The sequence below is a fragment of the Apium graveolens genome, chromosome 6, assembly GCF_009905375.1.
Source record: "Apium graveolens cultivar Ventura chromosome 6, ASM990537v1, whole genome shotgun sequence".
Classification (NCBI taxonomy): Eukaryota; Viridiplantae; Streptophyta; class Magnoliopsida; order Apiales; family Apiaceae; genus Apium; species Apium graveolens.
In genome coordinates, this window is record NC_133652.1 from 38,692,152 (window position 1) to 38,713,184 (window position 21,033).

At 37.4% G+C, this 21,033-nt stretch overlaps 2 protein-coding genes, 1 non-coding gene and 1 pseudogene across 3 annotated transcripts; 1 reads left to right on the top strand and 3 right to left on the bottom strand.

The window, feature by feature from the left end:
* Window positions 1–268: 268 nt before the first annotated feature.
* On the bottom strand, window positions 269–1,761 carry LOC141667701 (U-box domain-containing protein 8). The gene has a single exon (XM_074474297.1). It carries the CDS (start codon window positions 1,560–1,562, stop codon window positions 468–470), a length of 1,095 nt encoding a protein of 364 aa, XP_074330398.1. The 5' UTR covers window positions 1,563–1,761; the 3' UTR covers window positions 269–467.
* Window positions 1,762–2,439: 678 nt separating this feature from the next.
* LOC141664927 (uncharacterized) lies at window positions 2,440–3,668 on the top strand. The gene is made up of 2 exons (XM_074470884.1): window positions 2,440–3,125; window positions 3,248–3,668. Exons 1-2 carry the CDS (start codon window positions 2,440–2,442, stop codon window positions 3,666–3,668), a joined length of 1,107 nt encoding a protein of 368 aa, XP_074326985.1.
* A 6,257-nt stretch (window positions 3,669–9,925) lies between these two features.
* LOC141669782 (small nucleolar RNA R71) lies at window positions 9,926–10,016 on the bottom strand (annotated as a pseudogene).
* Window positions 10,017–12,227: 2,211 nt separating this feature from the next.
* Window positions 12,228–12,334, bottom strand: LOC141669636 (small nucleolar RNA R71). The gene has a single exon (XR_012553904.1). It is a non-coding gene; the product is annotated as a small nucleolar RNA R71 (small nucleolar RNA).
* Between the last annotated feature and the right edge of the window lie 8,699 nt (window positions 12,335–21,033).

Consider the following 21,033-nt stretch of genomic DNA (forward strand, 5'->3'; position numbering starts at 1 on the left):
CTTCCAACAAGTAAAATTTATTAGATCACATATAACATGGTAACTATGCAAATTAATATCTGCCTGATCATGTAAAGTAGGTAAAGTACTAACAATTGTGAAAATTAGTATCTGCCTGATCATTTAAAGTAGGTAAAGTACTATAGTAAGGTAAATACCAGTCCCTGATGTAAAATTTACAGAGAATTCTACAAGATCCTTATTTGTGCAAAAATAGTATTAATGTAGGAGTGCAGCAACATAATTATGCAATAAAATCGAAACAGACTTGAAAAGAACCAGCTTTGAGCTTTCATCACATTTCATAACTTATTCCAATATACAAGATACAAAGAAGAAACAACATCCACCATCAAAATCTTATCTTTTGTACAAATCTATTCAACAAAATGAACACAAAGCATACCTCCACAGATTAAAACCAATAGCATAATCATCTTCCATGATTAACCCCAATTTCGATCATATCAACCGTTCCTCTTCCCCTTCAAAACCTTAACCAAATTCGACGCATTAGTCCTCACTTTCTCATTATCGTCCTCCAATAACCCCAAACAAAACTCGAAAACCCCTTCTTTAACAGCCTCAAAACACATTGTCTCACTATAATAACAAAGCAAATGTACCGTATACAACCCGTACTGAACACATCTCGAACTCCCATCTTTCATCGCATTAACCAAAATGCTGACACAATTATACTTCCCCAATTCAATTCTCCCTTCTTTACATTTAACTAACAGACCTAAAACCTCAATAGCCCTTTCAACACCTAATCCAACCACGCCTAACAAAACAGGCACCGCCCCACATTCCACAGCCCGACGCCTATTATCCGAAAAAGAACATATCGTAAACAACGCAGTCGTAGCTTCTCTCCTCTCCCTCACATTCCCACTCTCAATTAGCATCACCAATGTCGATATCGCAAAAGGGTAAGCTCCAATTGTCCCTTTATTAACTTCCACAAGCGCTAAACTTGTCAAAGTTGTCGCTGCCACAGCGCGACAATAACCACCACCGCCACGTAAAACCGCAATTAAATTACCAATTGCACCCTCAGCAACCAACCCAACCTTATTATCATCATCCAAACTCAAATGAAGAATCAAATTCAATGCCTTCTCCTCCAAACTCGCCACATTCGAAGAAACACATCTCAAAACAGCAGAAACCGCCCCTGACTCAGTGAGTCTCCGTCTCAGCACTGAGTCACACTTAGCGAGTCGACTGAGTTGATCGAGCGAGTCAAGCTTTTCTTCAAGATTCGAAGAAGGGGTTGTTAAGATTGAGATTAGGGTTTGTGGGTCAGGATTAGTTTTCAATTTTGGTAAAGAAACAAGGGTATAATTGGAAATCAAGCTACGAAGAGCATGATTAGGAATAAGAACAGGGGAGTCAGATAAGGGTAATTTGGTAATTGGACAATTCCGGTGACCGGAATCTAACCAGCGTTGAATGGAGGAGCGATCAAAGGTGTGGCCGGAGGAGAGAATAACAGGGTCGGACATAATTTCGAGAGAGATAGGACATTTGAAGTCATCTGGAAGTGGGGTTGCCATGGTTGGACTTTCTCTCTCTAGAGCTGTTTTCTCACTCTAGAAGTGTTGTTGTGTGTGTGTATATAAATGATTTGGGGGTGAGGTTAACAGGAGGGGTTTATGAGGGTTTACTTGTTTAGAGGGAGGTTGAAACTGGAAACTTAATCTATGTGTAGATTCTGGATATGATCAATGGATCGTCTTCATCTCACAATTATATCTACGAGGATTACATACCTTAGTATTTAATTTTTATAAATATTAGATATAAATGGTCTAAATATCTTAAAATTTTGAAGTATTACTAATATTTATTATTAATATTTTAACTTTATATTTTATTAATAACAAAAGGTTTAGGAAAAAAATTTGTAGTTTTGATAAATAGTACAACCATCATGTTTTACATGTTTGTATCTTTAGAGCATATGCACCCGTTATGGGTATCAATTCATCAATTTCTCAATTCAATCAACGGAATTAGTTACTATTCATACTAAATTCACTTTTTTCCTTAATTTTTATGCACCCCTATAACTCAATCAATTTATCAATTACTATTCATCAAATAAATAATTATATTATATATCATAAATTTATTCCATCTCTATTATTTAATGGTCCCATAAATGGAATCCAATAATAGATTGTTGGATAATTTTAGATTTTGGATAAGATTGTGGATAAATTTAAATTTCTGATAAGATTTTCGTTCATTCACATTCTAACACGTGTCTTGATCCAATTTTGTATATTGAAAATTTTTCTATAAATAATATCATGATCTTATGATTATAGTATCTTAAAATCATATTTTTTTTGTCAAAATGAATGCATTAAAAGATTGTTGAGTCAGAGGCAACAACACAGTCAAGAAGAGTCTGAAATCATGAATATCATGGTGACCGAAGTGACAATAGTGATGGATTTCATCAATACTCCAGATGAACCACAAGGACGTGGCTCACGGCCTGGAAAATCTTCCAATCATCATAGAAAAAGGCTATCGAGGGGAAAAAATCTTATGAAAGATTACTTCGTTGATCGTCCAATATTCAGTGAAGATGACTTCCGCCGGAGGTATAGAATGCGTACTCATGTTTTCAATCGCATCATGACAGCTCTTTGCACTCAAGATTCATATTGGCATCAAAAAGAAGATGCAGTTGGATTATTAGGGTTGCTACCTCAACAAAAAATGACCGTTGCATTACGAATGCTAGCTTATGGTGCAGCGGCTGATCAATGTGCCGAAATTTGTAGAATGGGAGAATCAACTACACTTGAGTGCATGAAAAACTTCTGCCAGCAAGTCGAAGGACTCTTTGGTGAAGAGTACCTTCGTGCTCCAACACCTGCAGATTTAAGAAGGCTCCTAGCCAGGGGAGAACAAAGGAGATTTCCAGGTATGATTGGAAGTATTGATTGTATGCACTGGGAGTGGAAGAATTGTCCAAGCGGGTGGGGTGGGGCTTATAGTGGCCGAAAGGGACGCCCTACTATCATTCTAGAGGTTGTCGCTTCATATGACACTTGGGTGTGCACGCTTTCTTCGGTGTGCCTGGAGCTCAAAATGATATTAACGTTCTAGGCCAGTCTCCCGTGTTTGATAAAGTCATCGCATGAAATAGCCCAACAGTGGTGTTTCATGTCAATGGAAAAAGATACAACAATGCATTTTATCTTGCTGATGGGATTTATCCTAGGTATTCAACATTTGTAAAAACCATATCAAATCCTGCCACTCAATCACAAAAGTTGTTTGCTAAGAAACATGAGGCATATCGTAAAGAAGTAGAGAGGTGTTTTGGTATCTTGAAATCTCGATGGGCTATTCTTCGCCACGGCGCTCGGATGCATAAACGTTCCACACTTAGAAGTATCATGATGACTTGCATCATATTACATAACATGATAGTTGATGATGAATTCGTGGAAGTTGAATTTGTAGAGTCAGTAGAAGAAGATCTAATGAATCCATCGGCAACACAGGTGTATGATGGGCCAGTAGATTGTAATGGAGTAAGAATTCCTTTTGCACCAGTACAAAGAGATGGAAGGAATCAACAAGCATTTTGGGATCGTATTGAGAACTTGGAATCAGCTTATATCCATACAATGCTATAAAATGATTTGATAGAGCACAACTGGGCAATAGAAGCCAATCAATAATTTTCATGTCAAATAATTATCTTTTGCAATGTACGACTTCATAATTTAAATAAATTTCTTTTATTGAAATTGAAAGCATTGAACATAGTTGAATTAATAAAACAGAATACATAATTGAACTGAAAATAGAAACATAACTAAATCTAATCATAAAAATCATCGTCAAAGCGAGGAACATAAGCACCACCACCACCACTAGTAGTCTCATTCACTTGCCCCATGATCTCAGCCTTCTTTCTTTTAAACCACTTTTTTGAATTAGGGGTCATTTGGCTAGTATCCATTGTCATGATATTTGTTTGCTCCCTTAATTCTTCAATAGCCTCATGTTTTGCTAATCTAGCTTCAATCTGTTCCTCTAGTGCATCAAGTCTTACCTGCCTTGCTTCCTTTCGTGTCTCAAGTTCTAAGATCTCCCTCGATATTTGAAGGGTTTCCTCATCTATTTTGATGTTGGCCTCCACTAGTTGTTTTTGGTTACATTGCATATTATTGAAAATAGCTATAAACATCTCTTCTTTTTGGGTCATAGCTTGCTTTCCTTTCTTTTTTGCATGTTTGGATGTCTTTGCTCCCATCGGTCTAACTGGACTAGATGGGATTTCTGTTTCTCGATTAGACTCTGGAGTTGTGAAACCTTCTTCATCAATGCAATCATCGCTATTCAGATTGATTGTCGTTCTACTTGTGTTGAGAAGTTTCGTTGAAATGGAGGAGAAATAGTAGAAACGTCTACAAATTGAGGATGTCCTGCAACTGCTTCATAGCATTCCCATTTGTCAAATGGCTTATTCATCTCCTTGAAATATAGTCCTTGAACTTGAGTTGTCTAAATAAAATGATAAAATATGCATATTAAGTTAGCAGACAATTAATATTAATCATATATCTATATAATACTAAAAGTAAAAATGAAAAATCTTACCTCATCCACCAAATTTGTTCCACTTACAGAGTGTCTATTAGCTTGATTCTTGGCACATTGCCATTTTTTTAGTGCTATCTTCAACGGTGTCCAGTGCGAGTCAAGAGCAACTTTTGAACGAGATTCTGCATGAGAATTTTCGAGAGTGCCGTACCAATTTTTTGCATAATCATCATGAATTCGCCCCCATAAATTATTCTTGTTTGAATATCGACCGGTTATTGGATCAACAGATTGTCGAGCCCACGAAACACATAATTGTAAATCTTTGAAAGGGAGCCAATTAGTACCCATTATATATTTATATGTATATTTTATGAAAGAAAAATTGGACTGAAAAGATATGAATATGGGTATTATATTTTTTGTGTGAAAAATGAATTCACAAGTTCATATTTATAAGCAAAAAAAAGATGACCGTTAATAATTAACGTTATTAATTTTATGTAAATAGCCGTTATAGTTTCTTTTGAAATACATGTGCACCAAAAAGATAAAAACAGGGGGGTCCACATAATTGATGTCCGTTGATTAGTCCGGCAGTTTTCAAAGCTCCTCTTCCTGAATCAAATGAGCTTCAATAATTGATGGACTCAATTTACCAGGGCTGCATCACTTCTTTCCTGTAATTAATTAAAAAATATACTGAACTGCTGAATTGATCTAGGTGGTGGATATGCTCTTATTTATTATGAAAGAAATGAAGATTTTTCACCGATTTGCCTTAATGTATTTTCATATTATCATTTCAAAGATTATGTTACATTTAAATGAGTTGAGTTGAATATAATTAGAAAATGATTGTATCAACAGTTTGCAAATAATTCATAGACATAGTTTACGAGTTATGCTCTATTTTATGTTCCGAACAGTTTATGAATATTATTTACCAACTTATTCATAAATTTGTACTTAGGAAAATTAAAAAATAATACTTGTTTCTTATTATGAGTTTCATTAAAGAGTAGAACTTGTTTTTCCATAACGAGAATTTAAACTTTTATATTTGATTTTTTTTAAGATTTTATAAGCGTAGTTCACAAAAATATAGGGTTAAATTTGCTTGCTTGACTAGGAACTTTTGGTGTCAATTTTATACCCCACTACAATTTTCCACTGAAAATGATATTTTAACTATTATATTCTCTCTTTTTTTATCGTGAGAACCCGCATCCGTTACCTACACTAGGCGGTTTACGCAATTGCCCGCAAATCATGTGAATCAAGATAAACCGAACATAAGCGACGAGCTCTGGTTCATGATACATAATCATAAATTCTACCCCGTCGGATTCGAACATGTGACTTAGAGGATAATTATCCCCCTTCAATTATATATATCTTTTTTTGATACTTGACACGTATCTTAAGCTAAATTTACAATATACTTTCATAATGTATTTTTTTTAAAAAAATGTATTAAATTTTAAACATCAAATTATTATTTTTAAAATATTATTAACCCAACTATACTTTAAATAAACATTAAAATACATGTCGAGCCTCCGTCTCCCACCAACGTATACTACATAGAGACAGTGGGAGTAATATCTTCACGGGCTTTGTGAGAAACAATGGTCGGATCGGAGGTTCGATCCGATCTGACCCGTGCTTTAATATGTGGAGATGAATTGTGTAAAAATAAAACTGATTTGATAATAATCTAATCCGCTAAGGATCTGATCCATTAAGAAGTGAATATTGATTTTATTCATTCGATCTGATAAAGACCCGATCTGGACTACTGAAATTATATATTTATAAATTATATGTATATAAATAATATTTAACTATAATATATCATTATAAATTACTTTTATATGTATCAATATTCTTATTTTTAAAGTTATTTTATTGTACTTTCATACAAACTATTATTCTATCATATTATAATTTTTTGTACACGCCATATGTCATCATTCTCATACTCTTATCACTGAATTATGTGTGTTGACAATTATTTTCATACATATAGCATTTTATTCGTAATTCACAAAATTTCTTTATTTTAATTTATGAAATTGACATATAAAATTATTTTTTATATTTTTCTTAAATTAAATTATTATATTCTTATTATTTATTTCATAATTATTTTAAACTCAAAACTTTTCACATATTTTCAAATATTTTTAATTTTCACAACATTTATGGGTATAACTTAGTTTTGTGTGCTTAGTTTTATTTTATTATTGAATCGTGCTAAACTAATATTGTTCATATCAAAAAATTTAAATGGATCCGTAGGTCCGATCCGATAATCTGAAATCCTAATGGATTTGAATATGGATTATGTTATTAAAAACCCGAAAACGATCTAATCTGAATTCGATCCAACAAATTTAATTGGATATGAATATGGAATTAATCAAATCCTATCCAAATCCGATACGTTGACAAGTCTAAATGAAATAATTGATATCTTATCATTTATGTAGGTGACAATAAAACTAATGTTTTATACGATTTTTATTATTATTTGTAACTTTATTAGAAAATAATATGATTTCATTTACTACTTAATAGTTAATACCGAATATTGAGACAAAAATTAGAAAAAATAACAGCTAAGTCAAATCAAACCAAACATACTAAATATAACTTGATTAGAGTGTTTTTTAGGGTAAAATATATGCAGACCCCGCACCTATTACTTATAGTGTACAATTCATAAATATACTGTATGATAAATTTAATTTAATATAATACGTGAATCATTATCATTATTCACATCTGACTTACCTTGAAATATATCTATTTCTCCACAATCTTAATGTCTGATACAATTCACACAGTTGTCTGTCGAACCCCTTATATCCGGATTGTTCGGGACTTTGACCTCTGTCGCTCAAAGTCCACAAAATTGAAAAGAACAAATTTGCACATCCAAAATATTTCCCAATAATGATAATTGTTTAAGTGGGTTGGATACAATTATCAAACAAATCGATTAATTAAAGAAGTAAAGTAAGAATAACAATAAACAGTTTAATCAAATAACATTTTATATTGATCTTTAATAAACTGTTACAAAACTCTTTCAAGAACAATATTCTTAAGAGCTGCTAGGTTATGAAAATACTCGAGTTGTGCACACCGCAAAGTGATAACCTAATCTGTATTTATATATCACACAACTACAATTAATTCCTATCAATTACAATATATGTTACAATATAATTTATCTAGTTCATATACATATCTAAATCAACAACTACGATCCTATAAATCAACAGATTCTGATTTATCCTGTAGCTATGACTTATCCAATCATATCCTGACAGTCTTTAAATCCTGATGTATATCTTGACTGCATCAGATCCTGACGGCATGACAAATCCTGACTGTCAAATAGATCCTGATTGCTTACACATCCTGATGACTCATGACAGATCCCGACTCCATAGCAGATCCTGATTCCTAACATAGACAATTATCAACAATCTTTCCAATTTGTAATTTGCATAATAAGCATAAATTCTAAAGTGTTGTCTAATGCCAAAAATCAGAGAGATAAAATGTTAAGTGCAAGAGTAGTAAAGCATACTTTGTTCCAAAATTTGATATTCATATTTCTTGATAGACTATGCAGTATCTCTGAACAAAAGCTTTAACTCTGTCATCAATATTCTTCAACATTATCTGCTCTGGTCTGATCTTCAAGTTCTTTTCATACTCACTTCCTTCAGATAATTGATAGATGGAAACCCTTAAAATTCTAATAGGAGTTCTTTCAATCATCAACTCCTCTAGTGATACATAGCAAGCTTTTGGACCATAAGGATTTATGGTTATATGTCTCTGTGTGAGGACATTCTCACTCACAGCTCCTCCTTTCTTCATGTTGACTTCTTGCCCTTTGAAATTCATGTAAGTGGGAACATAAGATCCAAAATAATGAGAACCATTATCAAGTATCCTTTTCCTGATAGTAGCAAGAATCATGTTGGACCATTCCTTGGAGGCTTCATCTTCAACTCTCAGCAAATAATGGATATATTTAAGCTCTTTGGTTGTCATGATCAGTAATTCATCAAGGGATAGAACTTGAACATGATCACGTTGTAGTTAGAGTAAAATATTTTGCTTGGGTTTTGAGCCATCATGTCTGTCAAGTATGATCTTCACTGCTTCAAGTATGTCCAAGTAATCAACAGTGACTTCCTGACCAGGACTATCAGCTAGAGTGAAATTAATCAACCTTAGTGTAAGGAAATGAATAACACACATGGGGGGGGTGAATGTGTTTTATTGTTTCTAGGCTTTTCTTGAATATTTTTGGCTTGGTTGAACAAAGTAAATTAATTCTTGTAATGAAATGTGTTCATGCAGAGTTTAAGTTTGCAGAAAATAAAGAACACAGATCTTCAAAACTCATTTAATTTTATATTAAAATTAAATGAGTTTTGCTACAAAATTTATAGGCTCTTTGTTGATAAAGAGCTTAGCTTCTTCTTGAGAGTGTTACAAGAAATTTGATCTAAATTGTTACAATAGACTAAAGGACCAGTATTAACTTTATAACTTAGTTAACTTTTGGTTTACACAGTGTGTAATAAGACATGCTATTATCTTTTCTAAACAGTCACTTGTCATTTCTATTTATAAAAAAGTAGATCTTCCATTTCTGGCTTAACATATCTTTAGCATCCCGTGTTCACTTTGATCTTCCTCTATCAGTTAATCTTTACCATTGATCTTGCACATTTTTCAAGCTGCTTTTTATAGACTTGTCAATCCAGCTGTTTGGATTGTTTGTTGATTGTTTATCTTGGATATTGAACTGATCTGCAACTTTGTACTTTGATATTGTACCTCGAGATCTCTAGTTTAGGTCTATAGAACACTTGATATCTCGATAAGTATATCGAGATCTCTAGTACTCTACATTTAGTTTGGCTTGTAGAGGTCTTTAGTTCTCTATAAGAGAATCTAGGCTTGTCGAGATCTCTAGTCTTCACATCTTCACTTTGGCTTATCGATAACTCTTAGTTCTCGAGTGGCTTCTTGACTTGTCGATATCTCAGAGTTCTCTAGCAAAATTAACTTGTCGATATCTCAGAGTTCTCCAGTGATCTTGTCGATATCTCTGAGTTCTCTAGTGAATTTTGACTTATCGATATCTCTGAGTTATCTAGTAGAACTTGACTTATCGATAACTCAGAGTTCTCTAATGAATGTAGACTTGTCGATAACTCTGAGTTCTCTAGTGAAGAAATGACTTGTCGATATCTCCAATCTTCAGTTCTTCAATTTGGCTTCTTCAACTGCAGCTATGAGGGGTGCTCTACTCAGTTTGCGCAGCAACAAGGAGAATCTATGTGCGAAGCTTGGGAGCGCTACAAGGAGATGTTGAGAAAGTGTCCACATCATGGTATGCCTGACTGGATGGTGATCACTGGTTTCTACAATGGTTTGGGGGCCCAATCTCGGCCCATGCTCGATGCAGCTTCTAAAGGCGCCTTGTGGGCCAAAAGCTATACTGAGGCATATAATCTCATTGAAACTATGGCTGCAAACCGATAAGGGGCATTTTATACCACTTAGAACGTCTTATAATGGCTTGAATTGATGTCTTGAAATCATGTATTTTTTGTATTTGATGCGTTTTTCTAGTGTTTTTACATTTCAGGGTATAACTTGCGTATATAGGAAGAATTCATCAGAAATAAGCCTAGGGAAGTGCTTGGCATTGGTTGTGGAAAGTTGGGAGCATAACGCAGCAAAATCAGGAGCAGAATGCAGAATTTTCCAGAAGGAGTCTGGGCGCCCGCTCAGGATGCTGGGCGACCGCTCAGGAAAGCTGGGCGGCCGCTCAGGGGCGAGAAAATTAATTCTGATTTTTATAAATCCTTATTCTGTTGGACTTCTGAGACGGCTGGTTCTTGTGGGCTTATATATAAGTAGTTCTCAGAGACGTTTCAAAAAGGGTGGTATCAAGCAAGGAGCAAGGAGAGGAGGAAGAAGACCGTTTTAGCACATCACAACGAAGAAGAGGAAGTATACGTTTTCTTGTGATTCTTTTATTCGTTGTATCAGTGGATGCTAGTTTTCTTTACTTTGAACTAATTTACTCTTGTGATGTACTCTGGTTTTAATAAGTATTTTTATTAGTTTATATTGTGTGTATTATCATGTTTTCATATGAACCCATGGTGACGATGAGTTCTATCATGGGCTAATCGTGATCATGGGGTCATAACGGATTTACTATGGATTTCTTTAGTTAGTTGTTTAATACCTTAGTTGTGATGATTATATGATATCTAGCATAGGTTGTGCTTATTCGTCTTATGTGCATCGCGAACATATAAGATAGTCTGTTAATCTCCTGTGAAGCGACGGTGGATCTCGAGGTTTAGAACTTGCCATGCTAGCATAGGTTCATGTATTTGTATGTATGATTAGTGGGTAACTCTAACCGTTTACTTGCCCTGTGTAATCATAAAGAATAACTTGTGCTTAAATCGTTATGTTGTCAAATTCTATAGACATATAGGGTCTCAACATAATTGATGCCTATTCAACTTCTATCTTATTGTGGATGTTTGGTAGAATGGTATTAGTACAACGAAAGTTGGCTTTTATTAGTTTCGTGTTGTTCGATTAATATCATCACCGTTACATGCTAAGGGTAATAACGATAACTATTGAAGAAAGTAGTAATGAAGTTATGATCTCATGTGTGTTTAATATTGTGAATTCAAGTGTCAATTAAGTGTTTAATTCTCGTAGTTAATTGTAGTTAATAATTATTTAATCAAATCTAAGTGTTATTGTCTTGACATTGAGAAGTAATCATACATTGGTGAGTAAGTGTTAATAGAACATTAATTAGTCTGAGTCTCTGTGGGAATGAACTAGAATTTATTCTATACTACTTGCGAACGCGTATACTTGCGTGAATTATTAGCACGTGTTTTGTGCCTAACAAGTTTTTGGCGCCGCTGCCGGGGACTCGGCGTATTTGTTTAGTTTATGTACTTGCCATCAGTGGTCGTTAGGACTAATTGATTAAGACGTGTTACTTATTTTTTCCGGTTGTGTTTCAGGTATTCTAGCGAGCGTTTATGCAAACACGTTCTCGCACTCGCAAGAGAACTTTAGATACGGATGAGGAGACAGACTCAGTTCTTGATATTCCGGAGAAGATAGATTTTGAAGATTCGGATAAAGAGAGTGAGCAGAAAGAACCAGTATTCATGGGTGATCGTATAGTTCCAGCACCAGATCCAGCTCTTATGGACTTTTCTCGGCCTAAAATTGATGACATTCAGTCAAGCATCCTTCATCCGGCTATTCAGGCTAACACTTTTGAAATTAAGTCGGGCACTATTCAGATGGTGTCGAATTCTGTTTCTTTCGGAGGTGCTGCGACTGAAGACCCCAACATGAATTTTATCGAGGTCTGTAGTACTTTCAAATATAATGGTGTGACTGATGAGGCTATCAAGCTGAGGCTTTTCCCATTCTCTCTGAGGGATAAAGCTAAGGACTGGTTACATTCTGAGCCAGCTGGGTCCATCACTACTTGGCAAGATCTTGCGCAAAAGTTTCTGGTGAAGTTCTATCCAATGGCGAAGACTGCAGCTATGAGGAGTGCTCTTACTCAGTTTGCGCAGCAACCAACAGAATCTATGTGTGAAGCTTGGGAGTGCTACAAGGAGATGTTGAGAAAGTGTCCACATCATGGTATGCCTGACTGGATGGTGATCACTGGTTTCTATAATGGTTTAGGGGCCCAATCTCGGCCCATGTTCGATGCAGCGGCTGGAGGCACCTTGTGGGCCAAAAGCTATACTGAGGCTTATAATCTTATTGAACTATGGCTGTAAATGAGCATCAAAACCCAACTCAAAGGATGATGTCTGGGAAGGTAGTAGGTATTCTGGAAGTCGATGCAGCTACAGCTATTGCAGCGCAGCTCCAAGCGCTGTCTTTGAAGGTCGATTCTTTAGCCAACTATGGAGTCAATCAGATAGCTATGGTCTGTGAGCTTTGTGCAGGTTCTCATGCTACGGATCAGTGTTCTCTTGTTAATGAATCTGTTCAGTATGTGAACAATTATCAGCGACTGCAGCAGCCTGTGCCAGCTATTTATCATCCTAACAACATAAAATCATCCCAATTTCAGCTGGATTAATAATAAGAATGCTGTTCAGCAACCATATCAGCAAGGCATAAGTAAACAGTTTAATCCACCTGGATTCCAGCAACCACAACATTACGCTCAAAGGCAATCATATCCTCAACAAGGAGGTGCTGCTCTACCTTCTAGTGCTGATTTCGAGGAGCTCAAGCTGTTGTGCAAAAGTCAGGCTGTTTCTATCAAGACCTTGGAAAATCAAATCGGTCAATTAGCCAATGCTGTGCTCAATCGTCAACCTGACACACTTCTCAGCGATACTGAAGTACCAGGCAGGAAGGAAGCTAAGGAGCAAGTAAAGGCTGTCACCTTAAGGTCTGGAAAAGTTGCTGATGCTGAAAAAGCGAAAGATGGAGAAGCTGAAGTTGTTGATGAAGAAGAGAATCAAAAGGAGAAAGCGGCGGAACCAAGGAAGACTACTGTTGAACACACTCTACCTGAGGGTAATACAGGGGAGAAATAGCTCTATCATCCACCACCTTTCCCTAAGAGATTGCAACAACAAGAATTGGATAAGCAGTTCGGTAAGTTTCTGGAGGTGTTCAAGAAACTTCACATTAACATACCTTTTGCTGAGGCTCTGGAGCAAATGCCTAGTTATGCAAAATTCATGAAGAGTATTCTTTCAAGGAAGGTAAAACTGGATGACCTTGATACCGTTGCTCTAACGAAAGAGTGTAGTGTTGTGCTGCAACAAAAATTACCTCCAAAGCTTAAAGATCCAAGTAGCTTCACCATTCCTTGCACCATTGGCAAGTTGTCTTTTGACAAATGCCTGTGCGATTTGGGAGCAAGTATCAATCTGATGCCATTGTCTATCTTCAAAAAGTTGAATTTGCCTGATCCAAAGCCCACCTACATGTCTCTACAATTGGCTGATCGTTCTATTACATACCCACGAGGCATTGTGGAAGGTGGATAAGCCCTTCTTCCCTGCAGACTTTGTCATTTTGGATTTCGAGGAAGATAAGAAGATTCCCATAATCTTGGGAAGACCCTTCTTGGCAACAGGCCGTACCTTGATAGATGTGCAGAAAGGTGAACTTACTATGAGGGTGCAGGATCAGGATGTGACATTCAATGTATTCAAGGCGATGAAATTCCCAACAGAAGACGAGGAGTGCTTAAAGGTGGATTTGATTGATTCTGCGGTAACTTCAGAACTTGATCATATGCTAATGTCTAATGCCTTAGAGAAAGCCTTAGTGGGGGAATTTGACAGTGACGATGAGGATGGCAATGAGCAACTACAATATCTAAATGCTTCTCATTGGAGGCAAAATCTAGACATGCCATTTGAATCTCTTGGTACTACTGATCTCAAGAATGCTGAAGGAAAGCTCAAACCATCTATTGAGGAAGCACCTACTTTGGAGATTAAACCATTGCCTGAACACTTGAGGTATGCTTTTTTAGGTGATGCATTTACTTTACCTGTTATTATTGCATCTGACCTTTCAGGTAGTGAGGAGGACAAGCTATTGAGGATTTTGAGAGAATTCAAATCGGCCATCGGATGGACTATAGCAGATATAAAAGGGATCAGCCCTTCGTACTGTATGCATAAAATTCTGCTAGAGGAAGGTAGTAAGCCGACTGTTGAGCAACAGCGAAGACTTAATCCTATCATGAAAGAAGTGGTGAAGAAAGAAATTCTGAAGTGGCTAGATGCAGGAATCATATATCCTATTTCTGACAGTTCTTGGGTGAGCCCCATGCAATGTGTACCTAAGAAAGGTGGTATAACTGTGGTAGCAAATGAGAAGAACAAGCTCATCCCCACTCGAACATTCACATGATTGAGGGTATGCATGGATTACAGAAAGTTGAATAAAGCCATAAGAAAGGATCACTTCCCTCTTCCATTTATTGATCAGATGCTTGACAGGTTGGCTGGTCATGAGTATTATTGTCTTCTGGATGGCTATTCGGGGTATAATCAGATTTGCATTGCACCAGAAGATCAAGAAAAGACTACCTTCACTTGTCCATTTGGCATATTTGCTTTTCGCAGAGTTTTGTTTGGCTTATGTGGTGCACCTGCCACTTTTCAGAGATGTATGATGGCTATATTCTCTGATATGATTGGAAACAATGTCGAAGTGTTCATGGACGACTTCTCCGTCTTTGGACATTCGTATGATGAATGTTTGAATAATCTTCGTTCGGTGCTCAAAAGGTGTGTAGAAACTAATTTGGTGCTCAATTGGGAAAAATGTCACTTTATGGTGCGTGAAGGCATTATTCTTGGGCATAAAGTCTCTAGTAAGGGTCTTGAGGTAGACAAAGCCAAGGTGGGAGTCATTGAAAATCTTCCACCACCTATTTCTGTGAAAGGAATCCGTAGTTTTCTTGGTCATGCGGGTTTTTATCGACGTTTCATCAATGACTTCTCGAAGATATCTAAGCCGTTGTGCAACTTGCTCGAGAAAGATGTGCCTTTCAAATTTGATGATGAATGTTTGGCGGCATTCGAGACTCTCAAGAAGAGTTTGATAACTGCACCAGTTATTACGGCACCTGGTTGGACAGAACCTTTTGAGATGATGTGTGATGCGAGTGATTATGCAGTAGGAGCAGTTCTTGGGCAGCGCAAGAATAATCTTTTTCATGTGGTCTACTATTCTAGTAAGACTCTATATGGAGCTCAAATGAACTACACCACTACTGAGAAGGAGCTCTTGGCTATAGTCTTTGGTTTTGAAAAATTTCGATCTTATCTGCTTGGGGCAAAGGTGACAGTATTCACTGATCATGCTGCCATTCGCTATTTGGTCTCAAAGAAGGATTCGAAGCCTAGACTTATTCATTGGGTTCTCTTGCTATAGGAATTTGAGTTAGAGATCAAAGATCGAAAAGGTACTGAGAATCAAGTAGCTGACCATCTCTCTAGATTGGAGAATCCCGGTTTGACTTCACATGATAAGACATTGATCAACGAATCTTTTCCGGATGAGCAGTTGTTCGGAGTTCAGGAGGAAGAGCCATGGTTCGCAGATATTGTGAACTATCTTGTCAGCAATATAATGCCTCCTAATATGAATGCAGTTCAAAAGAAGAAGTTTCTGCATGAGGTGAAGTTGTATATATGGGATGAACCATATTTGTTTAGACAGGGAGCTGACCAGATCATCAGGAGATGTATCCCATTCTGTGAGACGGAGGGGATATTACGAGACTGCCATTCCACAGTTTATGGTGGACATTATGGTGGTGAAAAAACGGCAGCTCGTATTTTGCAAGCAGGTTTTTTCTGGCCTACATTGTTTAAGGATGCGCATCAGTTCATTTTAAGGTGTTATCATTGCCAAAGAGTGGGGAATCTTACTAGAAAGGATGAGATGCCTTTAAATGTGATGCTTAAATTCGAGGTCTTTGATGTTTGGGGAATCGATTTTATGGGACCATTTGTCTCGTCCTGTAATAATCAGTACATCTTGCTGGCAGTAGATTATGTCTCGAAATGGGTAGAAGTCAAGGCTCTACCGACGAATGATACAAAGGTAGTGTTGAATTTTCTCCATAAGCAGATATTCACAAGGTTTGGAACGCCACAAGTAATCATAAGTGATGAGGGGTCGCATTTCTGCAATCGGAAGTTCACTTCTATAATGCAGCGCTACAATGTGAATCATCGTGTTGCTACTGCCTATCACCGTAAACTAATGGTCAAGCTGAAGTGTCTAATAGAGAGATCAAGCGCATTATGGAGAAAGTTGTTCGTCCGTCAAGGAAGGATTGGTCTTTAAAGCTCGATGAAGCTGTTTGGGCTTATAGAACAACATACAAGACTCCACTTGGGATGTCCCCGTTTCAACTTGTTTATGGTAAGGGATGTCATTTACCTGCGTAGCTTGAGCATAAGGCTTATTGGGCGTTGAAGAAGTTGAACCTTGATCTAGATGCAGCTGGGAAGAAGCGAATGCTTCAGTTAAATGAACTTGATGAATTTCGACTTCAAGCGTATGAGAACAACAAAATGTACAATGAAAAAGTAAAAAGGTGGCACAACAGGAAGCTAACTCCTAAGTCATTCGTGCCGGGAAAGCAAGTTCTTTTATTCAACTCTCGCCTCCGACTTTTTCCTGGAAAGTTGAAATTAAGGTGGTCTGGACCTTTTATTGTCAAACTGTGTTTCCATATGGAGCGGTGGAGATTTTTGAGAATGATTCGGGCCAAGCATTCAAGGTTAATGGTCAGCGATTGAAGCATTATTATGGGGACACGGCAAACCGGGAAGTGGTTAGTGCCGTTTTATTGTCAACTTGATCGGAGTACTCTACGTCAAGCTAATGACGTAAAAGAAGCACTTTTTGGGAGGCAACCCAAGACTTTAACCTTTAGGAACCTTTAGAAGTTAGTACCATTTCCAAAAAACCCAAAAAAATCAAAAAAATTGGGCAGAAAAAAGTTTTTCCAGAAACCCCTTGGGCGCCCGCTCTGGAATCTTGGGCGGCCGCTCAGGATGCTGGGCGCCCGCTTGGAAGTCCTGGGCGGCCGCTCAGGACCCTATGCCATAATTTTTTTTGCCTTATAAAAAATCACAAAAAAAATCAGAAAAACCTAAAAATATATAAAAACCCACGATTTCTCTCCCACAATTCCACGTTTTCTATCCCACAAACCCCACTCCTACTCTAATTCTAACACTAAATCCTACCCTATATATACACACAACCCCTCCATATATACTCCCATATACTTTCAACTTTAAAACTCTCTCCTACACTCAAAACACAACTCTTAAACACTTTTTCTCAGTTTCAACGGCACCTAAGAGATCCCGAACTATTGATAGCAGCAGCACCGTTCCTACTGCTGATTCTTTGAGGGGAACTGCTGCGAGACCTCGTTTGATGGATAGGGTTGCTGAGGAGGAGTATACTAGGCTTCTGACTAAGCCAATTTTGAAGGAGAGGGGATTTTTACCATCGGGGAGGGATGGTGAGTTATTACCGATGATTGCGGAGAAAGGGTGGATTTCTTTTTGTGAGTCACCGGAGGCGGTTCCAATGAGTGTGGTTCGTGAGTTTTATGCAAACGACAAGGCTGAAAAGAATGGGTTTACTATTGTTCATGGGCTTACTGTGGATTATCAGCCGGAGGCGATTCGCCGTGTTATTGGGCAGCGACAACAGAAGCCCACGGAGGAGAATTGGAATGAGAAGACCCCCGAGGACTTTGATTTGGATTTGATTTGTGCTACTCTCTGTCAGCCGGGCACGGTGTGGAAGTTCAAGACGGGATCTAGCGAGTATCGTTCTTTTCTGGCGGTTGCGATGAATAGGTATGCCCGTGCATGAAATGCCTTTGTTTGCGCTAATATTTTGCCTACTTCGCATGCACATGAGGTTACAGTCGAGAGAGCAAGGTTGTTATGGGGATCTTAAATGAGGAGTATTATGTGGACCTTGGTGAGTTCATCTACCAAGGGATTTTGAAGTTTTTGAGGGGGGCGAAACACAGCAACATCCCTTATGCATCTACTATCACGAAGCTGTGCAGAGCAGTGGGAGTTCATTGGCCTTCTCACGAGCAGCTGCAGATGTCGGCCGCTTCTATTGACTCAGCGACTCTGAATGCGATGCAGGAATGGACGGGTGGAGAGCTCGAGAAGCATGGTTTGGGATATCATCTTCCAGGAGGACGTCCAGCAGCTGGTGCTACCATGGCTTGGCCCAATCAGGTTCGTGATGAGGCAGACTCTTTTAGAGCCCAGGAAGGTGTTAGGTCGGCTGATGCCCAGTATAGGAGGCTGTCGGGGAAAAATGGATCCGATGTATGAGTCGCAGAGTAGGTTCGCTCAGGAGTTCACCCTTGCACTTGGGACTGCTTTCAGAGGCCTTGGAGCTGACATCCAGTGGCCCATTTTTGGTGAGGACTCTGCTTATCCGCCTCCTAACACTCCACCCTCTGAGGGTGATGATGATGATTTCTCCGAGTAGGTATATCCTGTGTTCCTTTCTACTACCTTCACTAGGGACAGTGAAGATTTTAAGTTTGAGGGTGGTAGTTAAGGAATATTTTTGTGTGTGTGTCATGTAGTTGCATATTCATGATAGTTTAGTTCATATAGTTGCATATTTTTGCCATATAATAGTTTTTTTTATTTATTAGCTTTATTTATCATGTCATTTAGCTCATGCATATACCATGATCCCTTTTGTGTTGCTTTACCGATTGATTTGTGATATTAATGCAAGTGTAGTGATAGCGTTAGAGTGTTAATTGAGTCTTGTAGGTTGACATGCATGCTAGAAACACTTGTAATCTCACTAAGTCTTAGAGTATGCTTAAGGACTAGATGGTTGTCATGGTTTGATGGTTTTTGAGGTTAATCTATTGATTATGCTTAGAATTTATGATAGGTCGTTAATGATAAAAGGCATTAAAAGAAAAAAATTGGTGTAAAAATTGGAATTCATTGCTAATTGTGGCTAGGCGTCAAATGGCTAGTAGCCGGCTCATATTTTTATGCGAGTAGTCTAGGGTTGAGCAAGATGGAGCGAAACACACTTGCTCAGAAATTTGAAAAAAATAGAAAAAAAAAAAAAAGAAAGGAAAAGAAAAATAAAATAAAATAAAGAGTTAATGCATAATTGGTCACGAGTGGGCTCTTTGGTATTCAAGTTATTAAGTTCTTAGGGGACTTTGTGCCTAGTGACCTAAGGCTTTTATAGTCTGGGATCCGTTAACCTAACGCTCGCTAAATGGATGCCATTGCATAAGTCCTTTGTGAACCTCACTCATTACACGGTCAAATAAGCATTTGTTGTGTGTTGAATAAAAGCATGATTCCGTAATAAGCTCTAGTGATCTTGAAGTGTTATAAGTCATTTTTTGCCTAGAATTTATTCTTCGTATAATCATGTGATTGCCTTGAGGATAATCGAGTTATGATAATTGATCTAGTTTCGAAGCATATATGTTAAGCATCCGCACACACCACATTTCTGGTTGTATGTTAGTTTGCATGATTTGATTGATCTTTATTCGCCTAATTACATTTGTTGAGATGTCATGAGTTGGTTGGTTTAGTCATTGTGAGGGGATCGTTGCATTTCATGTAGATTGCATTCATGCATGTTTTTGTTTTGTTTTTGAGTCTGTAACGCTTAAGGACAAGCATCGATTTAAGTTTGGGGGTGTGATAAGTGGCATTTTATAACACTTAGAACGTCTTATAATGGCTTGAATTGATGTCTTGAAATCAGGTATTTTGTGTATTTGATGCATTTTTTAGTGTTTTTGCATTTCAGGGAATAACTTGTGTATATAGGAAGAATTCATCGGAAATAAGCCTAGGGAAGTGCTTGGCATTGGTTGTGGAAAGTTGGGGACAGAACGCAGCAAAATCAGGAGCAGAATGCAGAATTTTCCAGAAGGAGTCTGGGCGCCCGCTCAGGATGCTAGGCGCCCACTCAAGAAAGCTGGGCGGCCGCTCAAGGGCGAGAAAATTAATTCTGATTTTTATAAATCCTTATTTTGTTGGACTTCTGAGATGGCTGGTTCTTGTGGGCTTCTATATAAGTAGTTCTCAGAGACATTTCAAAAAGGGTGGTATCAAGCAAGGAGCAAGGAGAGAAGGAAGAAGACCGTTTTAGCACATCACAATGAAGAAGAGGAAGCATACATTTTCTTGTGATTCTTTTATTCGTTGTATCAGTGGATGCTAGTTTTCTTTACTTTGAACTTATTTACTCTTGTAACGTACTCTTATTTTAATAAGTATTTTTATTAGTTTATATTATGTGTATTATCATGTTTTCATATGAACCCATAGTGACGATGAGTTCTATCATGGGATAATCGTGATCATGTGGTCATAACGGATTTACTATGGATTTCTTTAGTTAGTTGTTTAATACCTTAGTTGTGATGATTATATGATATCTAGCATAGGTTGTGCTTATTCGTCTTATGTGCGTCGCGAACATATAAGATAGTCTGTTAATCTCCTGTGAAGCGACGGTGGATCTCGAGGTTTAGAACTTGCCATACTAGCATAGGTTCATGTATATGTATACATGATTAGTGGGTAACTCTAACCATTTACTTGCCCTGTGTAATCATAAAGAATAACTTGTGCTTAAATCGTTATGTTATCAAATTCTATAGACATATAGGGTCTCAACATAATTGATGCCTATTCAACTTCTATCTTAATTGTGGATGTTTGGTAGAATGGTATTAGTACAACGAAAGTTGGCTTTTATCAGTTTCGTGTTATTCGATTAATATCATCATCG

Bases quoted from the DNA above. Each gene is read 5' to 3' on its own strand.
- LOC141664927 (XM_074470884.1), top strand. From the start codon at position 2,440: ATGGTGACCGAAGTGACAATAGTGATGGATTTCATCAATACTCCAGAT. The intron at 3,126-3,247 runs GTTCTAGGCCAG...GATTTATCCTAG, and splicing joins GAGCTCAAAATGATATTAAC to GTATTCAACATTTGTAAAAA.
- LOC141667701 (XM_074474297.1), bottom strand. From the start codon at position 1,562: ATGGCAACCCCACTTCCAGATGACTTCAAATGTCCTATCTCTCTCGAA.